Source organism: Mobula birostris, chromosome 14 (assembly GCF_030028105.1).
Source record: "Mobula birostris isolate sMobBir1 chromosome 14, sMobBir1.hap1, whole genome shotgun sequence".
NCBI classification, from domain to species: Eukaryota; Metazoa; Chordata; class Chondrichthyes; order Myliobatiformes; family Myliobatidae; genus Mobula; species Mobula birostris.
Window position 1 is genome coordinate 93,099,690 of NC_092383.1, and position 26,542 is coordinate 93,126,231.

At 41.5% G+C, this 26,542-nt stretch overlaps 1 protein-coding gene across 1 annotated transcript in view; it reads right to left on the bottom strand.

The window, feature by feature from the left end:
• Positions 1-26,542, bottom strand: part of LOC140210111 (sortilin-like) — a 65,397-nt gene that overhangs the window by 11,203 nt on the left and 27,652 nt on the right. Inside the window, exons 6-14 of the mRNA XM_072278953.1 lie at positions 21,692-21,765; positions 16,816-16,865; positions 14,622-14,749; positions 14,079-14,223; positions 10,705-10,860; positions 9,475-9,581; positions 8,866-8,968; positions 4,273-4,444; positions 1,305-1,495 (exon numbers count right to left, since the gene is read on the bottom strand). Coding sequence (XP_072135054.1) covers positions 1,305-1,495; positions 4,273-4,444; positions 8,866-8,968; positions 9,475-9,581; positions 10,705-10,860; positions 14,079-14,223; positions 14,622-14,749; positions 16,816-16,865; positions 21,692-21,765 — 1,126 coding nt within the window. The remainder of the gene's footprint in view (positions 1-1,304; positions 1,496-4,272; positions 4,445-8,865; positions 8,969-9,474; positions 9,582-10,704; positions 10,861-14,078; positions 14,224-14,621; positions 14,750-16,815; positions 16,866-21,691; positions 21,766-26,542) is intronic.

Here is a 26,542-nt window from a genome sequence, read left to right on the forward strand (position 1 = left end):
AATTAAGAACTAGATGCCATTGGTTTAAGGTGAGAGAATAAAGACTTAATAGGAACTCAAGAGGCAACTTTTTCCACACAGGGGCTGGTATATGTGCACGGGTTGAGCTGCCAGAGGAAGTGCTGGAGGTGGGTAGAACCACATTTAAACGACACAGACGGGTATGCGGATAGGGAAGTTTTGGAGTGGTATAGGTCGAACCCAGGCAATGGGACTAGCTTAGGATGTTCAGCACGGATGAGGTGGGCTGAAGGACCCATACTGTATTTGTGCTGTGTGACTCAGACTCTATGATCTGTCTGTCCAGACAAAGGGCACAAGAGCCTGCAAGTCAGGGCCAGGGACCGGAGCTTGGAGGCCTGATGTCTGAGAGTCCGGGGTCAAGGCCTATATGTGTGTGTGAGTGAGTGAGTGGAAGGGGCTTGTTTTGCTGTTAGCGTTGCTCTGCTGAACATGGTGGGAATGCTACGTTGGTGCCGGAATGTGTGGCGACATTTGCGGGCTTCCCCCAGCACGTACTAAGGCTGCGTTGGCTGATAACACAAATGATGGACTTCACTGTGTGTTTTGATGAACGCGTGATTAAATAAATGAATCCGATCTGATCAAGAGAACCCAACGATGGCACCACGGTAGTGTAGTGGATAGCACAACTCTATTACAGCTCGGGACGGTCTGCTGCTCCATGTTCAACTCCCACACCATTCTGTAGAGAGTCTGTACTGTAGAATGCATGGGTTTTCCCCGGGTGCTCTGGTTTCTTCCCACAGTGCAAAGGTTAGTTGGTCATTATAAATTGTCCCATGACTGGCTTAGGATTAAATGAGGTTGTGGGGTTGCCGGGGCAGCACGGCTTAAAGAGCCAGAAGGGCCTCTGTACCGTATCGCTCAATAAATAACATTAAAGGGCAAGGAAACATATTTATTTTAACTAGTGTTAATCCATTTACTAAATTGAATAGCCGAGTCATTCATCGTTGCAGAGCCTTTATGTTCAAACCAAGCTGTATTTGGTTTAAAATAAACCACTTGCTGCAATATGACAGTGGTTCCAGTAACTTCTCTCCACAAACGCATTCAACAGTGGAGGGCATAAAGATCACAGTGACGACAAATCATCGGGAAGAGACCCGGCGCTAAACAACCTAACTCATTTGTCAGCCTGCGCAGTAACAGCCTACAATCTTTCGAGTACTTGCAACTTAAATGACATTCAGCAACAACGAGACAGTTCGAATTCAATAACCGCCAAGGTGTTTCACTTAAACTGTACCGGCTCTCCAGAGGAATGAATCTGAACTCACAGTCTCTTGTAAGGAGCTCTTCAAAGTCGATGGTGACTGAGACCCAGCTTTGTGTAAGTATGAGGTTCACATATCCCCAGACACTGACATTCATCGATCTAGCTCCTGGTTCCGAAGCAAGGCCAGTAAATATAATGGGGTCTTTGGTGAATTTATATGAATACCAGCACTGTCCCTCATCGATTGAAAACCTAGAAACCAAAGAAACTCACTGAGACACAGAACTACAGAAGAGACTCACTTTCAAGGACTCTTCATTTCATGTTCTCAATATTTATTGCTTATTTATGTATTATTATTATTTTTCTTTTCCTATTTGCACAGTTTGTTGTCTTCTGCACTCTGGTTGAGCACCCAAGTTGGGCGGTCTTTCATTGCTTTCTGTCAAAAAAGAATGATGATCAAATTAAATCCACCTCATCAAGGTTCTGCCAAACTACCAGACGAGCCAGTGAAGCATAGATATATGAACCAGGATCAAAATTAACTTTAAAATAACATTTCAAAGAGGCTTAGAATAGTAAGCTCAGAAAAACTGTCCTCTTTTACAATAATCAGGGAGAGAAATAATTAGGAAGCTGGTATTAAATGGCTAATACAAGGGGTCATAAACTTTCAGGAGTTGAGAGGAAAGTATAGGGGGATGTCAGAGGTAAGTGTTCTTTTTTTACACAGAGTGGTTGGTGTCTGGAATATGCGGCCAGATACATCAGGGACATTTTAAAGACTTTTACATAGGTACATGGATTAAATAAAGATAGAGGGATATGTAGGAGGGAAACTCCACCAAGCCCATCTGCGAAAGGAGGAAGGTCAGGCATGGGCCGGCAACCCCTTTCTGTCAAAACCCAGAGCTACAGAAATGTCAACAGAGGTTGCAAAGACCTCATCCCTCCCTGATACTAGAAGGATCATTGCCTAGACTAGGATGAGGTGGGCTACACCTGGGGACAAATTGAAAGTCTGGCTCAGGACAGAAGACTATGTCGATCTGCTGTCAGTGGCCTGTGGCCAGTAGGGGTGATGGGCTGAAGAATGTAGGAAGGAAAAGTTAGATTGATGTTAGAATACGTTAAAAACGTGGGGCAAAGGGCCTGAACTGTGCTATACTGTTCTGTGCGCTATGTTCTATTCAGATAGTTTTTTCAAAAACCCATTTAATAAATCAGAAGAATAAACCCATGGATGCATGGGTTATGCACAAAGGCTAGGTACTGCGGTCAATCCATCCTGAACTTGCAACATTAATAATGCTGTTCCATTAACAACAAAAAAAATCAGCTGCTTGACAAACTGCAGTTTCTGTTCATTATTGTCCAGTTAATTCTCCAGTAAAACAAGAAAGGACAAGCTGACAGGCACCTGGAGGGTTTTGAATTAGAGTTTGGTTGGCTGACCAAGTTCCAAAGCACTGACTGAAGTGAGGGAAACAGGGAATGACAGGTCTTCATCTTAACATTAATGCCGGATGAGTTGGGCACGGACGTTAAAGATGAATGATGAGTGGAAATTAGGAAAACAACACTGTTAAATGCATCTTGCATAACTTATTAACCCATGTACTCCCTTGGGGGCAGGGGGAGTTTTTTTTACCAGACGGGAAAATCGATATTCATGCCGTCAGGTTGGAGGCTACCCCGATGGAATATACAAGGGGTTGCTCCTCTACCCTGAGGGTGGCCTCATCTTGGCTGAAAAGGAGGCCATGGACTGACACGTTGGAACAGGAATGGGAACTGGAATTAAAACGTTTGGCCACCGGAAGGTGCTGCTTCTGACAGATGGTGTAGAGGTGCTCAACGAAGTGGTCCCCCCAATAAACGTCTGGATACCCACAACCCGATGGTATAAATATCGATTCCACCCCCACCTCCCCACTTCCTCTGTTCTCCAGTCTGAATTTATACTTCCTTTGACCCATCACTTCCCCCGGGTCCTCTCCTCCTCCCCTTTCTCCAATCGTCCACTCTCCTCTCCTATCAGATTTTTCAACTCCAGCCTTGACCTTTCCCACCCACTTAGCTTCACCTATCACCTTCCAGCTTGCCTTTTCCCCTTTCCTTCTCAGCCCGAAATGTCGACCATTCAATCTTTTCCACAGATGCTGCCTGACCGACTGAGTTCCTCTAGCACTTTGTGTGTGTTGCTTTGGATTTCCAACATCCCCACACTTCCTCGTGTTAATATATAGGTGGGGGTTTAAGACTTTTGCACGGTACTGTAGTAATTTTATGTAGTGCACTGTACTGCTGCCACAAAAAAAAAACAAATTTCATGACATACGTGAGTGATGATAAACCTGATTCTGCTATGAGTCTCTCTTAATCTAAACATTTCATGAACAAATTTCCTCATGACTATCTCTAGCTTTCAAAACTGCCTGCTTCTCCAGTCTGTTTGTCACTGAAATCCCCCTTTCCCTTCCTATTTTAGTAATTCTCTTTCGAGAGCACTTCAAGAATGGAACATTCACTTGAATCCATGTTGTATTTTTGAGATTCAGCAAAATGCATGCTATTTTTCAAAAGAGCCAAGGATTCTATTTTTATTTTTAAAAAATCTATTGCTAGATCATGATGATACTGATTTTCCTTGATTAGCTTTATTAGTCTTTTGTTTTTACTGAACTTTTGAGTAGGCGTGGAAGTCCAAACCTGTTATTTTCTATGCTCCTAATACAACGTGATATTGTAATTGCTTCTGTACAAAATCTAAACCCCCACGAACCAAATGACTCACCACACAGGGGGAAAAAAAATCAAATTTTAAGATCTTTGAAAGTATTCTGAAGTGATACCAACCACATATGTTCTACGGACATCCAGTATAATTAGTATACTTATGAAAATGCAGGCACCTCATGGTTGAATATATTGAAGAAATTGCTTCTCACTCCTGACACTATGCAACTATCTCCAGGAGACTGACAATCAAATGCACTGGCATGTTATTGAGCAACAATACTTACTTGATGGTATTGACACGCTGATACAAGTTATACTCCACAGCAACTATCAAGCCTCCAGAATCCAGGATGGCATAATAATGGGGTCCCTTTAAAGCCTTAAACCAAGAGTATCCACCATCATCAGACACGTACACATCAGGATTCATTACAGAGATAGCATCCCCCACGCTGCCTAGAAATGACGAAACAGAAATTACAACTATTGGGTGACTAAAAACCGAGCAATTACCTCTGTGATAAAATCTCACATTGCTGAAAACCGTAGATATGCAACCCCATCACTTAACAATTTGCTACAACAGTAGAAGAACATTTAATAGTTTTACTCTCACTTGAAGGAACATCTTAAATGACTAGGAAGAAGTTCTAATGCAGGAAGGGAACATTAAAATTTAATAGCCATGCATTAAAGAGAACAGATTGGTACTATAAACTAGCTGCTGTTCAAAAACATTAGCTAGTTTTGTGCAGTGTTGTTTGTCGTGGCGATCATGGTCTTTCCATGACCACATTGTTCTTGGCAAATCTTTTCTACTTAAGTGGTTTTCCATTAGCCCTTCTTAAGCACCAAGAGCAACATTATTGATTTTCAATAAACATCTGCACTGAAGAAAATCTGTTTTATTTGATACAGTCTGAGCAAGAACAACTTCTTCCACACCATAATCAGATTTCTGAATAGCCCATGAACTATTTTTGCTCTCTTTTTGTATCACTGATCTATTTTTAATATGCTTTTATTGTAATTTACAGTTCATACCTCCAAAAGGGCTACAATCATGCCGTAGGTTTTAGAGGCCTATGTGCCTCAGTGACCCGGAGAGCTATGTTGGCTGGAGTCAGGGCTTTATGCTTTGGCACTTGGTAGGGTCACCCATGCCAAACAGGTCAAAGGGCAGAGGCCACAGGCCAGAATAAGAGTAGTTCACCAGCCCTTCAGGTTCGGGGGTTCAACTCAGGGCTAACAATCCTGACTGGTAAAACAAAACTGTTATGGAAACAGTAATGAAAATCCTTCTACATCTGAGTGGGATGGTATTCCTGAATCTCCATCTAGGACTTGCACGACCGAGAGCAGTGAAAACAGAGCTACTGTCAAGATGAAGGAAGCCCTGGACATGGTCAGAGATGGTGGACCTTCATTACTGCCCTAAACGCCAGTGACATAATAGGCAGTACAGAGTATTGCACTGTACTGTTGCTGCAAGACAACCATTTTCACTACATATGTCAGTGATAATATACCTGATTCTGAAGTACTTAATTGATTCTGAAGTACTTAATTGATTCAAACGACATGTTAGCAAGATGCTGTAACAATACTTGGGTTTTCCTTAACGGCATTAATATACTTTTTGCTCAGCATCTCTCCTGTGGCTCAAAAAGTAAAAGATGCAAGTACTCAATATCTAAAGTGCATTCCACAACAAAATTATAGACAAACTTTAGAGTGACATGTTAATGCCACTCTACTGGCAATATTGAAGGATCATTCAGTTCCTGCCTGTGTGCAGCAGAGACCCACGCCCTGATGATCTACCATTATGAGCTATTACGATTTCTGGGAGGAAGGTACTCAAGATAAGCAACAGTCAGCCAATGCAAGTGGACCAAGAAGGGAAACAGCAGAATTAAAATCTACCACTACACAAAATCACCAATGCTTCCAAAATCAGAATCAGGTTCATTGTCACTGACATATTCTGCTGTTTATTGGCTACAGCCCAGCATTCAACATACCCTGAGTTCTAATTAACAAACTCCAAGACCCAGGCCTCTGTACTTCCCCCTGTGACTGGGCCTTTCACTTCCTCACTGGCACATGAGTGCAGATCGGAAGTAACACCTCCTCCTCACTGACAATCAGTGATGGCGTGCTTAACCCACTGCTCTACTCTCTCTACACCCACAACTGTGTGGCTAGGCACATGTCAACGGCATTATAAATTCACCAGCAAGACAACTACTGTTGGCAGAATTTCAGGTGGTGACAAGAAGGCATACAGGAGCGGAATAGAACAGATGGTTGAGTGGTGTCACAACAGTAACCTTGTATTCAGTGTCAGTAAGACCAAGGAATTGATTGTGGACTTCTGGAAGGGGGAGTTGAGGGAACACACAGCACCCCGCATCGAGGGGTCACAGCAGTTTCTGTCTCTAAGGATCTATCCTGGGCTCAACATATTGATGCAATTACAAAGAAGACACAAAAGTGGCTATACTTCATTAGAAGTTTGAGGAGATTTACTATGTCACCAAAGACACTTGCAAATTTCTACAGAGAGCATTCTAACTGCATCACCGTCTGGCATGTAGGGGTCAGGCCACAGGATCGGAAAACAGGTAGAAAATTGTAAACTCAGTCAGCTTCATCACGGGCACTAGCCTCCCCAGCATCCAGGGCACCTTCAAAAGGTGATGCTTCAAAAAGATGTCATCCATCATTAAGGGCCCCCTTCACCTAAGACACGAACTCTTCTCACTGTTACCATCAAAGAGGAGGTACAGGAGCCTGAAAACACACACTCAACATTTCAGGAACAGCTTCTTTTCCTCTGCTGTCAGGTTTCTAAATAGACAATGAACCCATTTACACTTCCTCAGCATCTTCCCTCTCTTTTTGCACAGATTATTTATTTATTTTTATATATACTTTTTGTAATTTAGACTTTTTTTCCCCTACGATCCCTTGATAAAGTAATCAGCCCCCAATTCTTTGTTCACATCAATGAGTATTACAACCAGGATTTTGATCAATTTAACTGAGAATTTTTATTTGTGAATCACATGCTCCTTTTTTCACAGTAACCCCCTCCAAAAAAAAAACAGAAAATTATAAAGCATCAAAAGCTAAAAAATTCAGAAACTTTGAAATGTCAACAGTTCAAAGTATTCATACTCCTTTGCTCAGTACTCAGCTGAACCATCTCTCAGCTATCACAGCCAGTAGCCTTTTTGGACAAGTCTGTATTAGCTTTGCACAATATGATGAAGCAAAATTTTTCCCATTCCTCCTTGTAAAATTGATCAAGTTGTGCCAGGTTAGTTGCGAGCGGCATTGGCCAGCAATCGAGGCTTAGCCAGATCTGGTTAAGGTCAGAACTCTGACTGGGCCACTCAAGGACATCAATTTTCTTCATTTGAAGCCACCCCGTGGTTGCTCTGGCAGTGTGCTTTGGGTCATTGTCCTGCTGAAAGACAAACTTATTCCCCAGTTTAAGCTTTCTGGCAGAGGTGAGCAGATTTTTATCCAGGGTCTCTCTATAGAGCAGCTTTCATCTTCTCATCAGTCCTGAGCAGATTTCCAGTCCCTCCTACAGAAAAGACATCCCCACATCCATCATACTTTACCTGGCTGATGCGCAGTAATACGTATTGCTTAGTGTTGAGGCCAGAAAGTTCCACTTTAGTCTCATCAGACCACAAGACATTCTTCCACATCTTTACAGTATCTTCTAAATGTAGCTTCGCAAAGTTTTTATGGGCAAGGATAAGGGCTTTTTTTTTAAAAGCCAGGGATTCTTTGCTACTCTCCTACAAAACCCTTTTTTGCACAAGGCCTTAGAAATTGTGGAGCCATGAGCTTCAAATGCAGCCACTGACTTCTGCAGCTCCTTCAGAGTGACTGTTGGCATCACAGTAGCCTCTCTTATAGGTGCCATTCTTCTCTGGCAACTAAGTTTAGAGGGGTGGCCTGACCTAACCAGTGGTCATATTTTTCCACTTTTTCATGATGGACTGCACTGAGCTCCAAGGCATGTTCAGTGCCTTTGAGCTGGATTTGTGCCCTTCCCCAGATTTGTGCTTCTCTATTATCATGTCCCTGACTTATCTTGAATGCTCTTTTGCTTTATCTATTTGGTTTGATTTATTGAAAATCTACCACACTGTTTGACATTACAGAGAAAGGGGGTATTTATTATGAATTCATTGAAAATAGGTGATCCCCCAATTTTCTACATCAACAAATTCGGTGAGTTGGTAGGGTAATACGCAGTACTGCACCCGAGGAAAGTCAGCGTAGTAATTACAAAGGGGATGAATTCTTTTTCAGCCTCACAATTTTGGTTTTTAAATTTTAGTAAACTGTTGACAAGTTTTGTAATTTCTCTTTTGATTTGGCATGATGCACAATTGTTTGTAGATTAGTTCTAAAAATCCTGCTTCAATATATTTTAAATTTAGAAACTGAGACAGTAAAATGTAAAAATAGTTGTTGGGGTTGAGATACCTTTACAAGGCACTGTATGTATTGCAACGCACTGCTGCCCAAATCGATAAATTTCACGACACATGTCGGTGATATTAAACCTGATTCTGAAATGCTGTGGAATTTGGATTTTTAGAACTAATCCACAAACAATTGTGCATCATGTCAAATCAAAAGAGAAATTACAAAACTTGTCAACAATTTACTAAAAATTAAAAGACAAAACTGTTTTGTGGCAGCAGTAAAGCACAATAAAAGGTTACTAGAAGGTACAATAAAAATAGTGCTAAAGGGGAATAGTGAAATAGACAAATAGCTTAGATGATATTGTAGTGTCTAGAGAAAGAAAACACTGAGATGATTAAAAAGTTTTAGATTAATACCGTGTGCAATGATCAGACCAACAGCATTGGGTTCAGACAGCGGTGGCATCGGCACATTCAGTTTCTGAGAAATGCTGTAGGATGCATGGATGTGCAGACTACACTGGAGAATCAAAGACAAGAATTAGGACTACTCAATAATGAATCAAACTGCAGAGATTGTTTTCTGTTAAGATAAAAATATTTTAAAAGTAAATATTAGAATAAACATATACTTTGGCAGAGGGACAACACTCAAGAGGCATGAATTATAACTAATAACAAATTAATGGTTCTGTTCTGTGGTAAACTTTACTAAAATGGCTCTTTTTTTACCGGTATACCAGCGGAAGATGTGAATTAGAAAGTTCTACCATTTTTAAATGATTTGAATTATACTTGACTTATCTATTAGATAGGAACATGGATGAAAGTGGAGGGCTACGTGGGAGTAAAAGGTTAGCTTGATCTTGGAGTAGGCCAAAAGGTCAGCACAACATAGTGGGCCGAAGGGCCTGTACTGTGCTTACTGTTCGATGTTCTATACACAAATCCCTCATCAGCATGCGGCAGAGGAAAGATCTTAACACATCACGAGGACTCAGAGCTACATCTTCAGCATATACTCACCTCATCCTTATTTTTGGCAGTTGAATCACAATCACTGTTTTCTGGTTTTCTTAACGGCTGCCATTTCCCTCCTCTATCAAATGTAATGACAGACTGAACAGAACCATCTAAAGAGAAAACACAAACAGTATTTAATAGTCTAGACATGATACCAAAATCTAATTACAACTACTGGAGGTTTCAGCAGTGAAGTGACATTAAATTAGAAGCCAGGTTGCAGTGAGTGACAGACATTTCCATCACTGTATAACCTACAGTAGTATTTTGGCCCAATCACAGAGCCGCAGATTCTCAGCTTAAGGTGCAATTCATTAGCCAACACAAAAACTGTAAGCAGAGAGCAGTTCGGCCATCTTACCCCTTCCACATGAAACAAAGATGCAGGAAGATGAAGGGGAAAAAAAAGATAGCCATTAAGCAAGTTCTCAGAGCATCTAATAAACAGAAGACTTGTGCACCAGTCAAGCACATACTGAATACCAAAACCAGCACATCACAGTTTAATAATAAAAGCTTGCACTAAAGCCACTAATCACCTAATATGGAAACTGTTATATTTACTAATTTTTGCTTACTTATCTCCCTTCCTTTGTTACTTTTCAGAAAAAGGGACACAAGAGAGTCTGCAGATGCTGGAAATATTAAGTAAAACACAGAAAATGCTGGAGGAACTCATGTCAGGCAGCATCAACTTGTCTGACATGCTGAGTTCCTCCAGCATCTTGCATGTTTTTTTCAGAAAAGGGAACAAGATTCCAAATAATATCAAGCTTAACATAATGCAATTTTACATGCTTGCTTTTACGAAAGAGTTTAATTATACTGCTGAAGTTTTAAAGTGCATTCTTCATCAAAATTAGATCCAATCTCAGAACTTTTTATCTAATCGCACTGTATTACTTAGCCTAATAGGTTAGATTTACCACAGTACATAATTATCTATTTAAATGTTTATTTTCCTTTTATATCATCTCAATGTGTACTTAAGAATGTATAAATAATTGTAGTTTTATACATATAAAAAAATGGAAAAGGTTATATGTGTGAAAAAAGTACATGATATTTGTGAATTCCTTATCCAAATAAAAATAAAATTTAAAAAAAAGAATAGGAGTCACATCCCAGATGGTCAAAGCAGTGACTACCACTACTTTGCAGATGATTAGAGATAAGCAATTAACACTAGTTTGACCAACAATACCTCCACCCTGTAAACAAGAGTTTCCTTACCTTCTGCAAGTATGCTACTAACATATACTCCACGCAGTGAGGTAATATTTGTGAAGTCCGTCTCGCCTCTTGTCGCTGTGTACAAGTGTCGCTCAAGGGACTTAGAATACACTATTCCGCGATCATCTGAAGCATAAATGGTACCATAGCCTGTGTCTGGATGGGGAAGAAAACCAAAATTTAATGCTATGAGTTAGTTGAACAGAATAAGCCAAACAGAACAATGTGGTGTAGATGTTGGAAATCTTAGACAAGCTCAGATGCTTTTAAAAAGGTACTGTAGTGCACATGAATACCACTGCAATTTTAATCAATGCAGATCAGTGAGATAGAATTAAATTACTGCAGTAATTTATTAATTTAAAAAAGCTCAATTCCTAGCACTGGTAGTCCCTTGATTAAGCAAGGGTTCCATTCCCGAGAACTGGAGCAGCAGACTCGACAGCCAGAGGAGAAGTAACTTGTGACATTTAAACAGTGAGTGCATGGGATTCCTCCGGATGATCCGGTTTCCTCTCACAGTTCAAAGACGTACTGGTTGGCAGATTAATTGTAAATTGTCCTGTGATTAGGCTAGGATTAAATCGGGGGAATTGCTGGGCAGCACAATTCAAAGGACCGGAAGGGCCTATTCCATGCCGCATCTCAATAAAATTCTAATTGGAATTTCTATTGCAAACAAGCCTTAAACATCTTTTAAAATCCTTTAACATATGTTGGATGATGCTGAGGATGTTCTACGAGTCTGTGGTGGCCAGTGCTATCATGTTTGCTGTTGTGTGCTGGGGCAGCAGGCTGAGGGTAGCAGACACCAACAGAATCAACAACCTCATTCGTAAGGCCAGTGATGTTGTGGGGATGGAACTGGACTCTCTGACGGTGGTGTCTGAAAAGAGAATGCTGTCCAAGTTGCATGCCATCTTGGACGATGTCTCCAAGAATGTACTGGGTGGGCACAGGAGTACATTCAGCCAGAGACTCATTCCACCAAGATGCAGCACAGAGCGTCATAGGAAGTCATTCCTGCCTGTGGCCATCAAACTTTACAACTCCTCCCTTGGAGGGTCAGACACCCTGAGCCAATAGACTGGTCCTGGAATTATTTCCTGGCATAATTTACATATTACTATTTAATTATTTATGGTGCAACTGTAACGAAAACCAATTTCCCCTGGGATCAATAAAGTATGACTATGACTTAAAGACAGTTTACTATTAGACAAGCAACAGGAAATCTGCAGGTGCTGTTAATTCAAGCAACACACATCAAAGTTGCTGGTGAACGCAGCAGGCTAGGCAGCATCTCTAGGAAGAGGTACAGTCGACGTTTTGGGCCGAGTCCCTTCGTCAGGACTAACTGAAGGACAAACTACATGGAATCCTCTAACAAGTGCTTAAGATAAGTTGAGGATTCAAGTTATCAACTGTTTGATTTGGTGGCTCAAAATGCTTTCAGAATTCAAAACCATGAATGATATCAAACAATGCGGGGTAACAAAAGGGCACTTCAGAAAGTAATACCAGTCTTTCATGTCACCCTAGTCAGAAAAATACCAGGAAGGGACTGGCAAAACGTTTGATAAGAAGCAGCAAATCATAAACACTAGAGATTCTGCAGATTCTGGAATTCCAGGGCAATAAGCAAAACTATGGAAAACTTAGCAGGTCAGGCAGTATCCATGGAGAAGACTCGAAAAGAGTTGCGGCCCAAAACATTGGCTCTTTATTCCTCTCCACTGAAAATTCTGACCTGCTGAGTGATTAGGTGGAGGTTTCCTGAAACACCTTCAGAACAGGACACCCTAATGACACAAGTTCGAGTTAAGTTATGGGGTTGAGTGGGATCCAGGATCAGCCATGCTGGAATAGCAGGGCTCTCGATGGGCTGAATGGTTTAATTCTGTTCCTATGTCTTATGGTCTAAGGAACAAGTGAGTGGATAGTTAAACTACTATGTAAAATCTTAGACACACATATAGGTACGTATATAGCTAGGGTGCCTAGGAACTTTGCACAGTATGGTACTTGTCAACATAGAGCTGAGAGCCAATTTGTAGATCTGGTGGGAGCAAAGGATATTGGGAATGGCAAGGGTGCAGCGCTGTGGGAGGGGTGTGGGACAGTAGGAGCGGTGGGGTGGGGTGGTGGCGTGGATGCAGACACACCCTGCCCTGAGATACCAGGCAAGATCGTTTGATTCCAAACAATTGGGTTATTGATCATTATAGAACATCTCTCTGGTGCTTCCCACTCCCTCCCTCTCCCCAACCATGATTTCTCTCTCCCTGTTCCCTTCCCACTCTTAGTCCACAATAGAGAACGATATCAGAATCAAGTTTATCATTATTCACATCGGTCATGAAATTTGTTTGGGTTTTTTTTGCAGAAGCAGCAATATAGTGCAATACATAAAATTACTAGAGTACTGTGCAAAAGTCTTTCGCACCCTGGCAATATACACGTGCCAAAGACTTTTGCACAGTACTGTATAAGCATAGGGAAGATGCACAAACACAAGAGATTCTGCAGATGCTGGCAACACGCACAAAATGCTGGAGGAATTCAGCAAGTCAGGCAACACCTATGGAAATGAACAAACAGTTGACGTTTTGGGTTGAGACTTTTCTTCAGGACACAAAGGGAAGAAGGAAGAAAGCAAGTTCTGAAGGAGGCTCTCTGCCCGAATCATCAGCTGTTTATTCATTTCCATAGATGCTGCCTGACCTGTTGAGCTCCTCCAGCATTTAATGAGAGATGCACAAAAGAGCAAATCTGAACTTTAGAGTTGTGAAGGAGTAGAACTGGAAAGCACATTAAAAATAATTACAATTTTAAAGTGAAGGCTTTGAGGAGAACAGAGCTGGGCAAAGTCAACAAGGACTTGGTTGATGGATGCAGTGCAGGACAGAACAAGGGTAGATTTGCTCCAAATATACCCAAGTTAAAATTTCTCGAATTGAATTTTATGGGAAGTCTCCTAGAAGGCTAATGGAATAATCAGGTTGCAGAATGACAAAGGTAAAAACTTCAGTGGCTGGTGGGCTGACACTTGGCAAGTGGAAATCATCTACTGGTATAATAAGATGACAACAGAGTCCAATATTCTGGCTGGAGAAACAGTTTTGGTGATGCTGATGGGCCAAGGTAACTTTTGAAAAGAGGTGAAGGGGAGCAATTAAATCAATGGCTGGAATCTAGCACGGAAATCAATAGTTAATCTTTCTGATATTTAACTGTACAGAGACTGTGCAGGGAAAAAGGAGATGATGGAAGCAAAGGAGGAGATGCTTCGGCACACAAATGGCAGCTGATCATCTATCTACAGACAAGGGAGAGTGTAGTCAAATGAGAGGAAGATAACCGTGACTACCTACCACCAGGATCATCGACGTGCATAAACACCATGTCATCATTGGCAGCCAGAATGGAGTAGAACTGCTCAGTGGTTACGTGAGGCAACTGTGCTATATTCCAGGTCTCTCCCATATCCTTAGACACATGGAGTGCCCTTAAACTGGCCTAAGTGACAATGTAAATAATGAAAACTTTTTAATGAATAATGGTGAGAACATCCAAGGATTACAAAAAACAACATTTGTAAGGCACATTTAATACGTAAATTAAAACTACACAGCCATACTGAATAAAGTAATAAGTGTGGAACAAACAGCCAGCGGAAGTAGTGGATCTAGGTTCAATTGCAACATTTAAGAGAAATTTGGATAAATGCATAGATGGGAGGGGTATGAAGGTCTATGGCCCAGGTGCAGGTCAATGAGTCTGGACAGACTTATAGCTTGGTATGGACTAGATGAGCCAAAGATCCTGCTTCTGTGCTGCAGTGCTTTATGTCTGTATCACTAAGAGCAATTCAAGTTGTGTAAAAAATTTGAGTATTTCTAAAAAAAAATCTTTACCTTGTTTGTCATAACTGAAGCAAAGAGGAAACTGCCCCCTAGTCCAAATGAATAAACTTTTGACGCAATAGTTTTGAAAGTATTTCCAAAATCATCTGTTCGTTTGAGCTCCAACAAACCCTTTGCAGCTACAAAAACAAAAGTTCATGGGTTGCGAAACACATTACTAACAGGTATCTTGTTTAACATTTACTAGAATATTTAAATCAACATTTTGCATAGCAGTTAACACATACAAATAAGCTCCAATACATTTGGACTACAAAAAAACAAATGCTTTGTATTATAAACTCAAAAATCTGGCCGCCTGATTGAAACAAAATCCGTGATGATTTGATCTGCAATCTGTAAAGAACAATACTGGAGAGTTTACTGTGATTTATGCTCAATGTTTCACTAAAATAGGGAAACAACCAAAAACGGGTGTTGCAAAATCAGCGTGCACAAAAAGCACGGTAAAAGAAAATAAATATGTGCAGTTATTACTGATGGATACACAGATTCTGGTACCAAAAGTTTGCTCCTTAATGGAGGATTGAATCAATTCTAGGCAAGAGTTTTATACAGTTAAAAAGACTACCTGCAGTTACTGAATTCATGAATACTAGCAAGAGACTTAAATGAAGTAAAACTGAATATATAGAAAAAAGTTGACTATTTTACAAAAGTATTTTTAAAAGTAATTAAACATTTAAGTTCCCTTGAAAAGGCACTCAGAATATTGTACTGGTAACTCAACCAACACAACTGACCAAAGGAGACTCACTCTTCTGTAACTACAGAAGCAAAATTTGAGTAGTAATAGCTTGTTTGCATTTCTGCTAACTCACACCATTTTGTCAGCCACAAAAAAACTTTGAAAATGGTTTACTCAGCAGATTCACTCAAACCAGTTACAGGACTACACAACTGTCCCACCTTTCAACTTCCTCTTTCTCCCTGAACAAGGAGAATGGTGTGGGTGCACTTTTGCTAATGCTGAACTGTTAGCAGAACTACTTGTGACGGATCGCTAAAGATCGGGTTATTGTCACACAACGTGATAACGACGGAGCTTGCTTTGAACAAATTTTTTGTTGCGTCCTTATAGTGGCTGCACTTTAAATATTTGTGTTACGGTGTTTCTGGGGTTAGTACTTCAGCAACTAACTTCAGCCACCAATCTTCAAATCCGAATATGGACTGTAGGTTAAATTTAAAATGCAACTCTAAACAATGGGTTCCTAAGGGCCATGAATCACAGCTAAAATTCATTAGAGTGTCTGTAGTGTGGGTGCAAAGAGGGTGCTGTGTGTAATTCAAAGGAAGCATTGTGGATGCATTGTAAATATGGAATTGTCCTCTGATCTTTAGCATATAGAATGTGATGTAGTGTTGGGTCAAGCAGATCTCTTCCTCTGAAAGGGTCTCAATATGATGCCTGCTGTGCCTCATTTGGTCAGCCAAGTCTCTCCGGTGATTTTGTTCACACGACAACAATTTGCTTTTAGTGTTAAAGGGATGGGGAAAATTTAAAGGAGATGTGCGAGGTGAGTTTTTATTTCCTTTTGATTTGAAGTACACAGAAGTGTTTGGAGCCTGGAACAGGCTGCCAGTGGAGATGGTGGAAGCAACAGCAATGTTTAAGGGCCATTTAGACAGGCACAAGAACATGGAATAGAGGGACATAGATCCATTGCAAGCGGATATGGAGTTTAAATTAGAACCATGTTCAGCATAGGCTGAAGGGCCTGTTCCTGTGCAGGTATGTAATGGGTGACGGGTGACACGTATTGTTCATAATAGGAAATGTTCTACATAATTCAGAAACACTGTCATTGAGTTGTTGTGTTCACTTTAGGAGATGGTTTCTGACGTAATGTCGTCAATACAAGGTGACTGACCGATTTTGGTTTGTTCATAATGAAGAAAAAGGGCGGCAACTTTCGTTATGCGCACAAAACCTGCCAGAGCAGCTTTATTTGCAAAATCTTATGCAATACCATTTTATATTCTATATAATTCCTTCAGTAGTAAATGTGATGCCAACATAAGAACCATACCCTTAAAAGCACACAAATGGAAGCAGAAAAGTACAAGAGACCTGTATATCAACGTTACACTTTGAATTATGAACCAAGACAAAAAACATTTCGGAGAGCTTGTCATGAGGTATTGGGATGTGGGATTTAAGTGCTTCGGAGAGGCAACTTACTGCAAGATCCATTCAGGTGGGTAGTGAAGAAAACTCTATTTTTTGGCCCCCTGAGGACAAAAAGAAAGAGAAACAAATGATGATAATGCATGAATTACAGACAGGAACTAAAACAAAACAGATGTACGAGTTAGATTTGCAAATTAAACACCACTAGCAAAACCCTGGAGTTTTAAACATGAACTAATTCATGGCAATGTATCTGATGAGTGGGAGACATTTCAGTTCTTTATACACACTGAATCAGATATATGAGAGAACATGCTACCATCTCTGGACACTAATAATTTTTTTTTGTTAACACTGTTTAGTAATAAAGGCGTCTAGATAACACAATAACCACAAAGATGATATTGTATTTACTGATCGGTCAAGGACTATAAAACAATACTATGCTTCATAAATTACACAGTCAGTCACAAATGTCCCAAAAAACATTCCATAGAAACCATAGAAACTACAGCACAGAAACAGGCCTTTTGGCCCTTCTTGGCTGTGCCGAACCATTTTTTGCCTAGTTCCACTGACCTGCACACGGACCATATCCCTCCATACACCTCCCATCCATGTATCTGTCCAATTTATTCTTAAATGTTAAAAAAGAACCCGCATTTACCACCTCGTCTGGCAGCTCATTCCATACTCCCACCACTCTCTGTGTGAAGAAGCCCAAATGTTCCCTTTAAACTTTCCCCCCTCACCCTAAACCCATGTCCTCTGGTTTTTTTCTCCCCTTGCCTCAGTGGAAAAAGCCTGCTTGCATTCCCTCTATCTATACCCATCATAATTTTATATACCTCTATCAAATCTCCCCTCATTCTTCTACGCTCCAGGGAATAAAGTCCTAACCTATTCAACCTTTCTCTGTAACTGAGTTTCTCAAGTCCCAGCAACATCCTTATAAACCTTCTCTGCACTCTTTCAACCTTACTTATATCCTTCCTGTAATTTGGTGACCAAAATTGAACAGAATACTCCATATTCGGCCTCACCAATGCCTTATACAACCTCATCATAACATTCCAGCTCTTATACTCAATACTTTGATTAATAAAGGCCAATGTACCAAAAGCTCTCTTTACGACCCTATCTACCTGTGACGCCACTTTTAGGGAATTTTGTATCTGTATTCTCAGATCCCTCTGTTCCACTGCACTCCTCAGTGCCTTACCATTAACCCTGTATGTTCTACCTTGGTTTGTCCTTCCAACGTGCAATACCTCACACTTGTCAGTATTAAACTCCATCTGCCATTTTTTAGCCCATTTTTCCAGCTGGTCCAACTCCCTCTGCAGGCTCTGAAAACCTTCCTCATTGTCTACTACACCTCCAATCTTTGTATCATCAGCAAACTTGCTGATCCAATTTACCACATTATCATCCAGATCATTGATATAGATGACAAATAACAATGGACCCAGCACTGATCCCTGTGGCACACCACTAGTCACAGGCCTCCACTCAGAGAAGCAATTCTCTACCACCACTCTCTGGCTTCTTCCATCGAGCCAATGTCTAATCCAATTTATCACCTCTCCATGTATACCTAGCGACTGAATTTTCCTAACTAACCTCCCATGCGGGACCTTGTCAAAGGCCTTACTGAAATCCATGTAGACAATACCCACTGCCTTCCCTTCATCCACTTTCCTGGTAACCTCCTCGAAAAACTCCAATAGATTGGTCAAACATGACCTACCACGCACAAACCCATGTTGACTCTCCCTAATAAGTCCCAGTCTATCCAAATGCTTGTAGATTCTGTCTCTTAGTACTCCCTCCAATAACTTACCTACTACCGACGTTAAACTTACTGGCCTATAATTTCCCGGATTACTTTTCGATCCTTTTTTAAACAATGGAAAAACATGAGCCACTTTATTAAGTAAACCTCCTTGTTAATGCAAATATCTATTCAGCCAATCATGTGGCAACAAGTCAATGCATAAAAGCATGTGGACATGATCAAGAGATTCAGTTGTTGTTCAGATCAAAAATCAAATTGGGGAAGGAATGTGATCGAAGTGACTTTGACTGTTCAATGACTGTTGGTGCCACAAGTATCTCAGAAACAGCTGTTAGTCATAAAGTCACAGAAAATGACAACACAGAAACAGACCCTTTGGCTATCTAGTCTGCGCCAAACCATAAATCTTAATCCCATCAACCGGCACCCTGACCATAGCCCTCCATACCCTTCCCATCCACGTACCTATCCAAATTTCTCTGAAATGTTTAATACCCACATTCACCACTTGCACTGGCAGCTCGGTCTACACTCACCACCCTGAGTAAAGTTGTTTCCCTCATGTTCTTCTTAAACTTCTCACCCATTATCCTTAACCGATAACCTCTGATTGTTGTCCCAAGCAACCTCAGTGGAAAAAGCCCGCTTGTATTTACCCTGTCTCTTCCCCTCAAAATGCTGTCTACCTCCAGCAAATCTCCCTATGTTCTACGGAATAAATCTTCTACGTTCTAGGGAATGAAGTCCTAATCTATTTAACCTTTCCCTATAACTCAGGTCCTCCAGACCTGGCAACATCCTTGTAAGTTTTCTCTGCACTCTTTCAATTTTGTTCCCACCTTTCCTGTACCTGGGTGACCAAAACTGTACACAATACACCAAATTAGGCCTCACCAATGCTTTGTACAATTTGAACATAAAATCTCAACTCCTGTACTCAATACGTCGAGTTATGAAGGCCAATGTGCCAAAAGCTTTCTTTACAACCCTTTCCATCTGTGATGCCACTTTCAAGGAATTATTGATCTATAGTCCCAGTTCCCTCTGTCCTTCCGCACTTCTCAGTGCCCTACCTCTTACCATGTAAGACCTATCCTGGTTGGGCTTCCCAAAGTGAAATACTTCACACCAGTCTGCATTAAATCCCTTCTGCCAATTTTCAGCCCATTTTTCTAACTGGTACAGATCCCGCTGCAAGCTATGATAGTCTTCCTCGCTGTCCTCTACACCCCCAATCTCGGTTCATGTATAAATTTTCTGCTCCATTTTACCACATTATCATCCAGATTGCTGACATGGATGACAAACAACAACAGACCCAGCACCAATCCCTGAGGCGCACCACTTGTCACAGGCCTCCAGTCAGAGAGACAACCATCTACTACCACTCTTTGGCTTCTTCTGTGATGCCAATGTCTAATCCAATTTACTACCTCATGAATGCCAAATGACTGAACCTTCTTGACCAATTTTGCATGTGGGATCTCGTCAAAGGCCTTGCCTTCAACTTTCTTGGTTAGACACGACTTACCACACACAAAACTATGTTGACTATCCCTAATTACTCACTAACTACCCAAATATATATTCATTCCCTCAGGATATCTTCCAATAACTATCTCATTACTCATATCATACTCACCGACATACAATTTCCTGGCTTATCCTTGGAGCCTTTTTTAAAGTTCAAAACAACATTGGTTGTCCTCCAGCCCTCCGGTACCTCACCAGTGACTAAGGATGTTCTACACATCTCTGCTCGGGCTCCTGCAATTTTGCACTAGCATCCCACAGGGTCCAAAGGAACAACCCACCAGACCCCGGGGATCTATCCACCCTAATTTGTCTCAAAACAGCATACACATCCCCCTTTGAAATCTGTATGTCCTACGCTCTGTCCACCAGAAAAAGCGGGATCTCCCAGGGTCCACTCATTTTAATTCCACTTCCCATTCCGACATGTCAGTCTCCTCTACTGTTGCAATGAGGCCACACTCAAGACTACAGGAGCAACACCTTATATTCCGTCTGGGTAGCCTCCAACCTGATCGCAAGAACATAGATTCCTCAAGCTTCTGCTAATGCCCCCCCACCCTCTCCTTCACCATTCCCCTCTCTCACCTTATCTCCTTATCTGCCTATCACCTCTCTCTGGTGCTCCTCCACCTTATCTTTCTTCTTCTCCTATCAGATTCCTCCCTCCCCAACCCTGTATCTCTTTCACTAATCAACTTCCCAGCTCTTTACTTCACCCCTCCTCCACTCCCGGTTTCACCCATTACCTTGTGGTTCTTCCTCCCTCCCCCAACTTTCTTACTCTGACTCATCTTTTTTTCCCAGTTCTGATGAAGGGTCTCAGCCTAAAACGTCGTCTGTTTACTCCTTTCCATAGATGCTGTCTGGCCTGCTGAGTTCCTCCAGCACTGTGCGTGTATTACCATCACAACCTTATGTTTCTTGCAGCAGTCTGCAATCTCTCTACAAATTTGCACCTGTAAATTCTGCAGAGTGTTGGGTGGGTTTTAAAATAGTCCCACCAATGTGGTCATACCTTTCTTATTCCTCAGTTCTACCCATAAAGCCTCACTAGACAAGCTCTGCAGTCTGGTTGAGCACTGCTGTGACATCCTCCCTGACTGGTAATGCCATCCCTCCCCCTTTAATCCCTCCTGCTCTGTCACGTGTACAACAATAAAACCCCAGAACATTGAGCTGCTAGTAAGGGCTCCCAACCTGGAGTCTACGGACTCCTTGCTTAATGGTATTGATCCATGGTATAAAAAAGGCTGGGAACCTCTGCTCTGTAGCTTCACATCCATTCTATTATAGTTGTCTCTTGCAAGGCAGCACTGAAATAAGGTCATTAATAAACTCTTTGGAGTTGCCTTCATAAACCAGGGGTGACTATAGCAGGTACACTTCAAATCAGACTGAAGTTTACTTGTCTTACAAACCCTCCACATTCTCCAACCACACTAGCCAACTTCCCACCTCACTTTTAATGGAGAGCTTGGACCACTCTAGACTTGGAAATGGTGCCATATTAAACAAAAAGTTCAAGTCTAATTAGTTATTGCAAATGTTAAAATAAACTGCCACTGAGGTAACTATTAACCAAATTTTACTTACCACTTCACAAGGCATACAAAGTCATGTATTTTTCTCCATATTTCACCAAAATCAGGGGAAAACCACAACTCATTCTGGAATATTATTGAATAAGACAGCAGTCAAAAGAAAAACAGGATTAGACAAATCAATGTGTCATGAGTACACAGTGGATTCTGGTTCACTGGGCATCAGTTAACCAGGCAACCCGTTATTTGGGACAACTCTTACAGAACAACTCATTGAAAAAATAGCCAGGATTCCTTTGCTTACTTGGGAAACTATGCTGCTTAATTGGAACAAGAGACTGTTACCTAACAGTTTCTAACTAGCCTCAGTCGTGTGAACTTGTGTGGCCGTTAAGACACTACACTGCGCTTAGAGCAGTTTTTAAATAGCGTCAGTTGTGTGTGTTTGTGTTCAAACAGCAGTGATTTTTGTCACTGATAACTGGCAAGAAATGAGCAGTAAGACATTTCAGAACTGTTTTGCTCACTGTGGTTTCAAGTATTCAGGCTTGGAGGTGCAGAAATAGCTGGGATTGGGAATGAAAACGAAACAAATTATATACCTAAATAAACTTAGAACAGCACCAATACTATTACAGTACTATAAAACTGAACTGATCCTAATAATTATTGCCAGAGGAATTCATCCAGCGTATAATACTTCAACAAGTTAGAAGCTGCAAAGAATTTGAAGGTATCAACAATCATCGTCAATGTTACAATGAAAATGAAGGTTTAGGTCAGGGGATCCCAACCTTTAATTGAGGGGTCCATGGACCCCAGGTTGGGAAACCCTGATTAAGAGGATGCAATCATCAAAAGCAATATAGGAAGACATTATCTGCACAAGGTGCCTGTGCTAATGTTGTTCACTTACAATCAATCAAAAGAACACAGACCACAACCTGGATGACTTCCTCCGGCGATAACTATTAGACTACTACAGTTTTATACTGTTGTAGTACTGGTAGTGTTCTAAGTCGTTCTGTATTTCATTGAAATATATTATTTATTACTCAGTTACACAGTCTGCCTCCTTTATACCTTTTTAACTATTTTCATGAAACTTCAAATAATTGGGACTGCTGCCTAATCGGGCCAAAATGTACTGATCCTGATGTGCCCCAATGCAAAAATAATCTCATTTGTATAATGAAACCAATTTAGATTACCAGCATCTATATTCCAATCAACACACACAAAATGCTGGAGAAACTCAGCAGGCTATCAATACAAAAGAGTAAACAGTGGACATTTCGAGCCAAGACCTTTAATTGAGACTGGGGAAAAAAGATGAAAGGTCAGAGTGAGGTGGTGAGGGGAGGGGAGGGAATAGTACAAAGTGGTAGGTGATAAGTGAAACCGGGAGGGGGGGAGTGGTGACGTAAAGAGCTGGGAAGTTGATTGGTGAAACAGATAAAGGGCTGGAGAAAGGAATCTAACAGAAGGTCATGGAAAAAAGGGAACGGGGAGGAACACCAGAGGGAGGTAATGGGCAGGTATGGTGAGAAAGGAAATGGGAATGAGGCATGGTGAAGAAGGGGGGTGCAAGGAAGTTTGAAAAATTGATGTTTATGCCATCAGATTGGAGGCTAGTCAGATGGAATGCAAGGTGTTACTCCTCCAACCTGAGTGTGGCTTCATCGCGGCGGTAGAGGAGGCCATGGATTGACCTGTTGGAATGGGAATAGGTATTTCAATGATTGTTTTGTTCTATATAAACATTCCCAGCTCACTGACAAACATTTGTTTGTTGTAGAAATGCACGTAATAAAACAATATGCCTTGTGGCTTAAACGTTGACTTCTCATTATCTGCCTCTCTTGAGCTAACTCCCATTCATGTAATAAACTACTTTAGAATATCCAGTGCATGGTGACAAGCAAAAAGCAGCAAGGGATGAATTAAGGGAGAAAAAGTGATCTTCAAAGAAGGACATTGCTTGGGGTGCAATCTTACAACATCCAGTAAACTTCCACCTGATTGGTTTTAGTGATAATTTAAAGAAAATATATTATGAATTTTATAATTATAAGTTTATCAATACTATAAAGTGTATGTTATTCTATACTACCCTAAGATTAATTTTCTTGCAGGGGTTTACAGCAAGAAGTACAATAGAATTTAGCTTTGTTGGAATACTACAGTTAAGTAACATCGAAACAGCAAGCTGTTGGCCTTTACTCTCACTGTAGCAGAAGCACTCTCTCAATACCTCTCTCGTTAGTGATATCAAAAACAATAGTTTTTGATGGACTCTAGATCATGGTCTCTGGGGGTTTGCCATTGCTTGCGTGGTGGGGTGGGGGGGTCGATGTTTTTGCTGGAGCAAGTGGTTGGACGGTTGATGCTTGTGCGTGGGAGGGGTTCCGTGGGGGTCCAACTTTTTTCTCTTATTCATTCTTTGGGATTTTCTTTCTCTGTTTCAAGGATGCTGGCAAAGAGTAAATATTTCAGGTTGTATAATGTATACATTATTTAATATTAAATTGAACCATTGAATTATTAAACCATTAAGAAAGATTAGAAACTTTGAATTTTGCTAATTCAACTGAAAATGTTATTTTTTGCCAACAACATATTGCACATTTCAAGGTGGAATTGGGGAATTGGTTGATTATGAAGATCAGCTTTATTTGTCACATGTACATCAAAACATACAGTGAAATGTATGATGAAGTTCCAATAAAGGTCCTCAGCAGGAAACATTGACTGTTTATTTTTTTCCATAGATGCTGCCTGGCCTGCTGAGTTCCTCCAGCATTTTGTATTACTTTGATTTCCAACATCTGCAGACTTTCTCATTTGCGATACAGTGAAATGCGTTGTTTGCGTCAACGACCAACACAGTCCGAGGAAGTGCTGGGGCAGCCTGCTCCTGGTGCCAACATACCATGCCCACAACTGACTGACCTGATCTTGGGAACGTGTGAGATAACAAACCATCCAGAGCAACACCCATAAAATTCTGGAGAAAAGTTCACAGGAAGAACTAACAAACTCCTTACAGACTGTGGCGGGAATAGAACCCCCAATTTAGAGTTGGTACTGTGAAACGTTTGGTTAACCACGCTGCATTGGTCAATGTTCACTTTTTGCTACGCTATTTTGCCTAATTAGTTTTATTAGTTAAATTTTAAAGCTGCAGGCTCAGATCACTGCCTATAGCTTTCAACATTTTTTGTAACAAACCAGAACCGTGAATGCAAATTGCAAACCTGTGGGAAGCAACAGTGGCTGTGCCTCTGGCACAGAGTCTGGCCCTGTGGCTCAGAAGGGTAGGGAAAGGAAGAGGATGGCAGCAGTGATAGGGGACTCTATAGTTAAGGGGTCAGACAGGCAATTCTGTGGACGCAGGAAAGAAGCACGGATGGTAGTTTGCCTCCCAGGTGCCAGGGCTGGGATGTTTCTGACCACGTCCATGAAATCCTGAAGTGCAAAGCAGAACAGCCAGAGGTCGTGGCACATATTGGTACCAACGACATAGGCAGGAAAAAGGAGGAGGTCCTGAAAGCAGACTACAGGGAGTTAGGAAGAAAGTTGAGAAGCAGGACTACAAAGGTAGTCACTTCGGGATTACTGCCTGTGCCACGCGATAGTGAGTATAGGAATAGAGTGAGGTGGAGTAAATGTGTGGCTGAGGGATTGGAGCAAGGGGCAGGGATTCAGATTTCTGGATCATTGGGTCGTCTTTTAAGGCAGGCATGACCTGGACAAAAAGGATGGGTTGCACTTGAATCCTAGGGGGACCCATATCCTGGCACGGAGGTTTGCTAAGGCAGTTGGGGAGAGTTTAAACTAGGGTTGCTGGGAGGTGGGAACCAAACTGAAGAGACGGAGGAAGAGGCAGTTGGCTCACAAATAGAGAAAGCTTGGAGACAGTGCGAAAGGGAGGATAGGCAGGTGATCGAGAAGGGACGCACTCAGACCAACGGTTTGAGATGTGTCTATTTTAATGCAAGGAGTATTACGAACAAAGCAGATGAGCTTAGAGTGTGGATCAGTACTTGGAGCTGTGATGTTGTGGCCATTTCAGAGACCTGGATTTCAGCAAAGCATTTGACAAGGAACCCATGCAAGGCTTATTGAGAAAGTAAGGAGGGATAGGATCCAAGGGGGCCTTGCTTTGTGGATCCAGAACTGGCTTGCCCACAGAAGGCAAAGAATGGTTGTAGACGGATCATATTCTGCATGAAGTTCGGTGACCAGTGGTGTGCCTCAGGCATCAGTTCTGGGACACTTACTCTTTGTGATTTTTATAAATGACCTGGATGAGGAAGTCGAGGGACTGGTTAGTAAACTTGCTGATGACACAAAGGTTGGAGGTGTTGTGGATAGTGTGGGGGGCTGTCAGAGGTTACATCGGGACATTGATAGGATGCAAAAACGGGCTGAGAAGTGGCAGATGGTGTTCAACCCAGATAAGTGTGAGGTGGTTCATTTTGGTAGATCAAATGTGATGACAGAATATAGTATTAATGGTAAGACTCTTGGCAGCGTGGAGGATCAGAGGGATCTTGGGCTTTGAGTCCATAGGACACTCAAGGCTGCTGCGCAGGTTGAATCTGTGGTTAAGAGAGCATATGGGGAATTGGCCTTCATCAACCGTGGGATTGAGTTTAGGAGCCGAGAGGTAATGTTGCAGCTATATAGGACCTTGGTCAGACCCCACTTGGAATACTGTGCTCATTTCTGGTCGCCTCACTACAGGAAAGATGTGGAAGCCATAGAAAGGGTGCAGAGGAGATTCACAAGGATGTTGCCTGGATTGGGGAGCATGCCTTATGAGAACAAGTTGCGTGAACTTGGCCTTTTTTCCTTGGAGCGATGGAGGATGAGAGGTGACCTCATAGAGGTATATAAG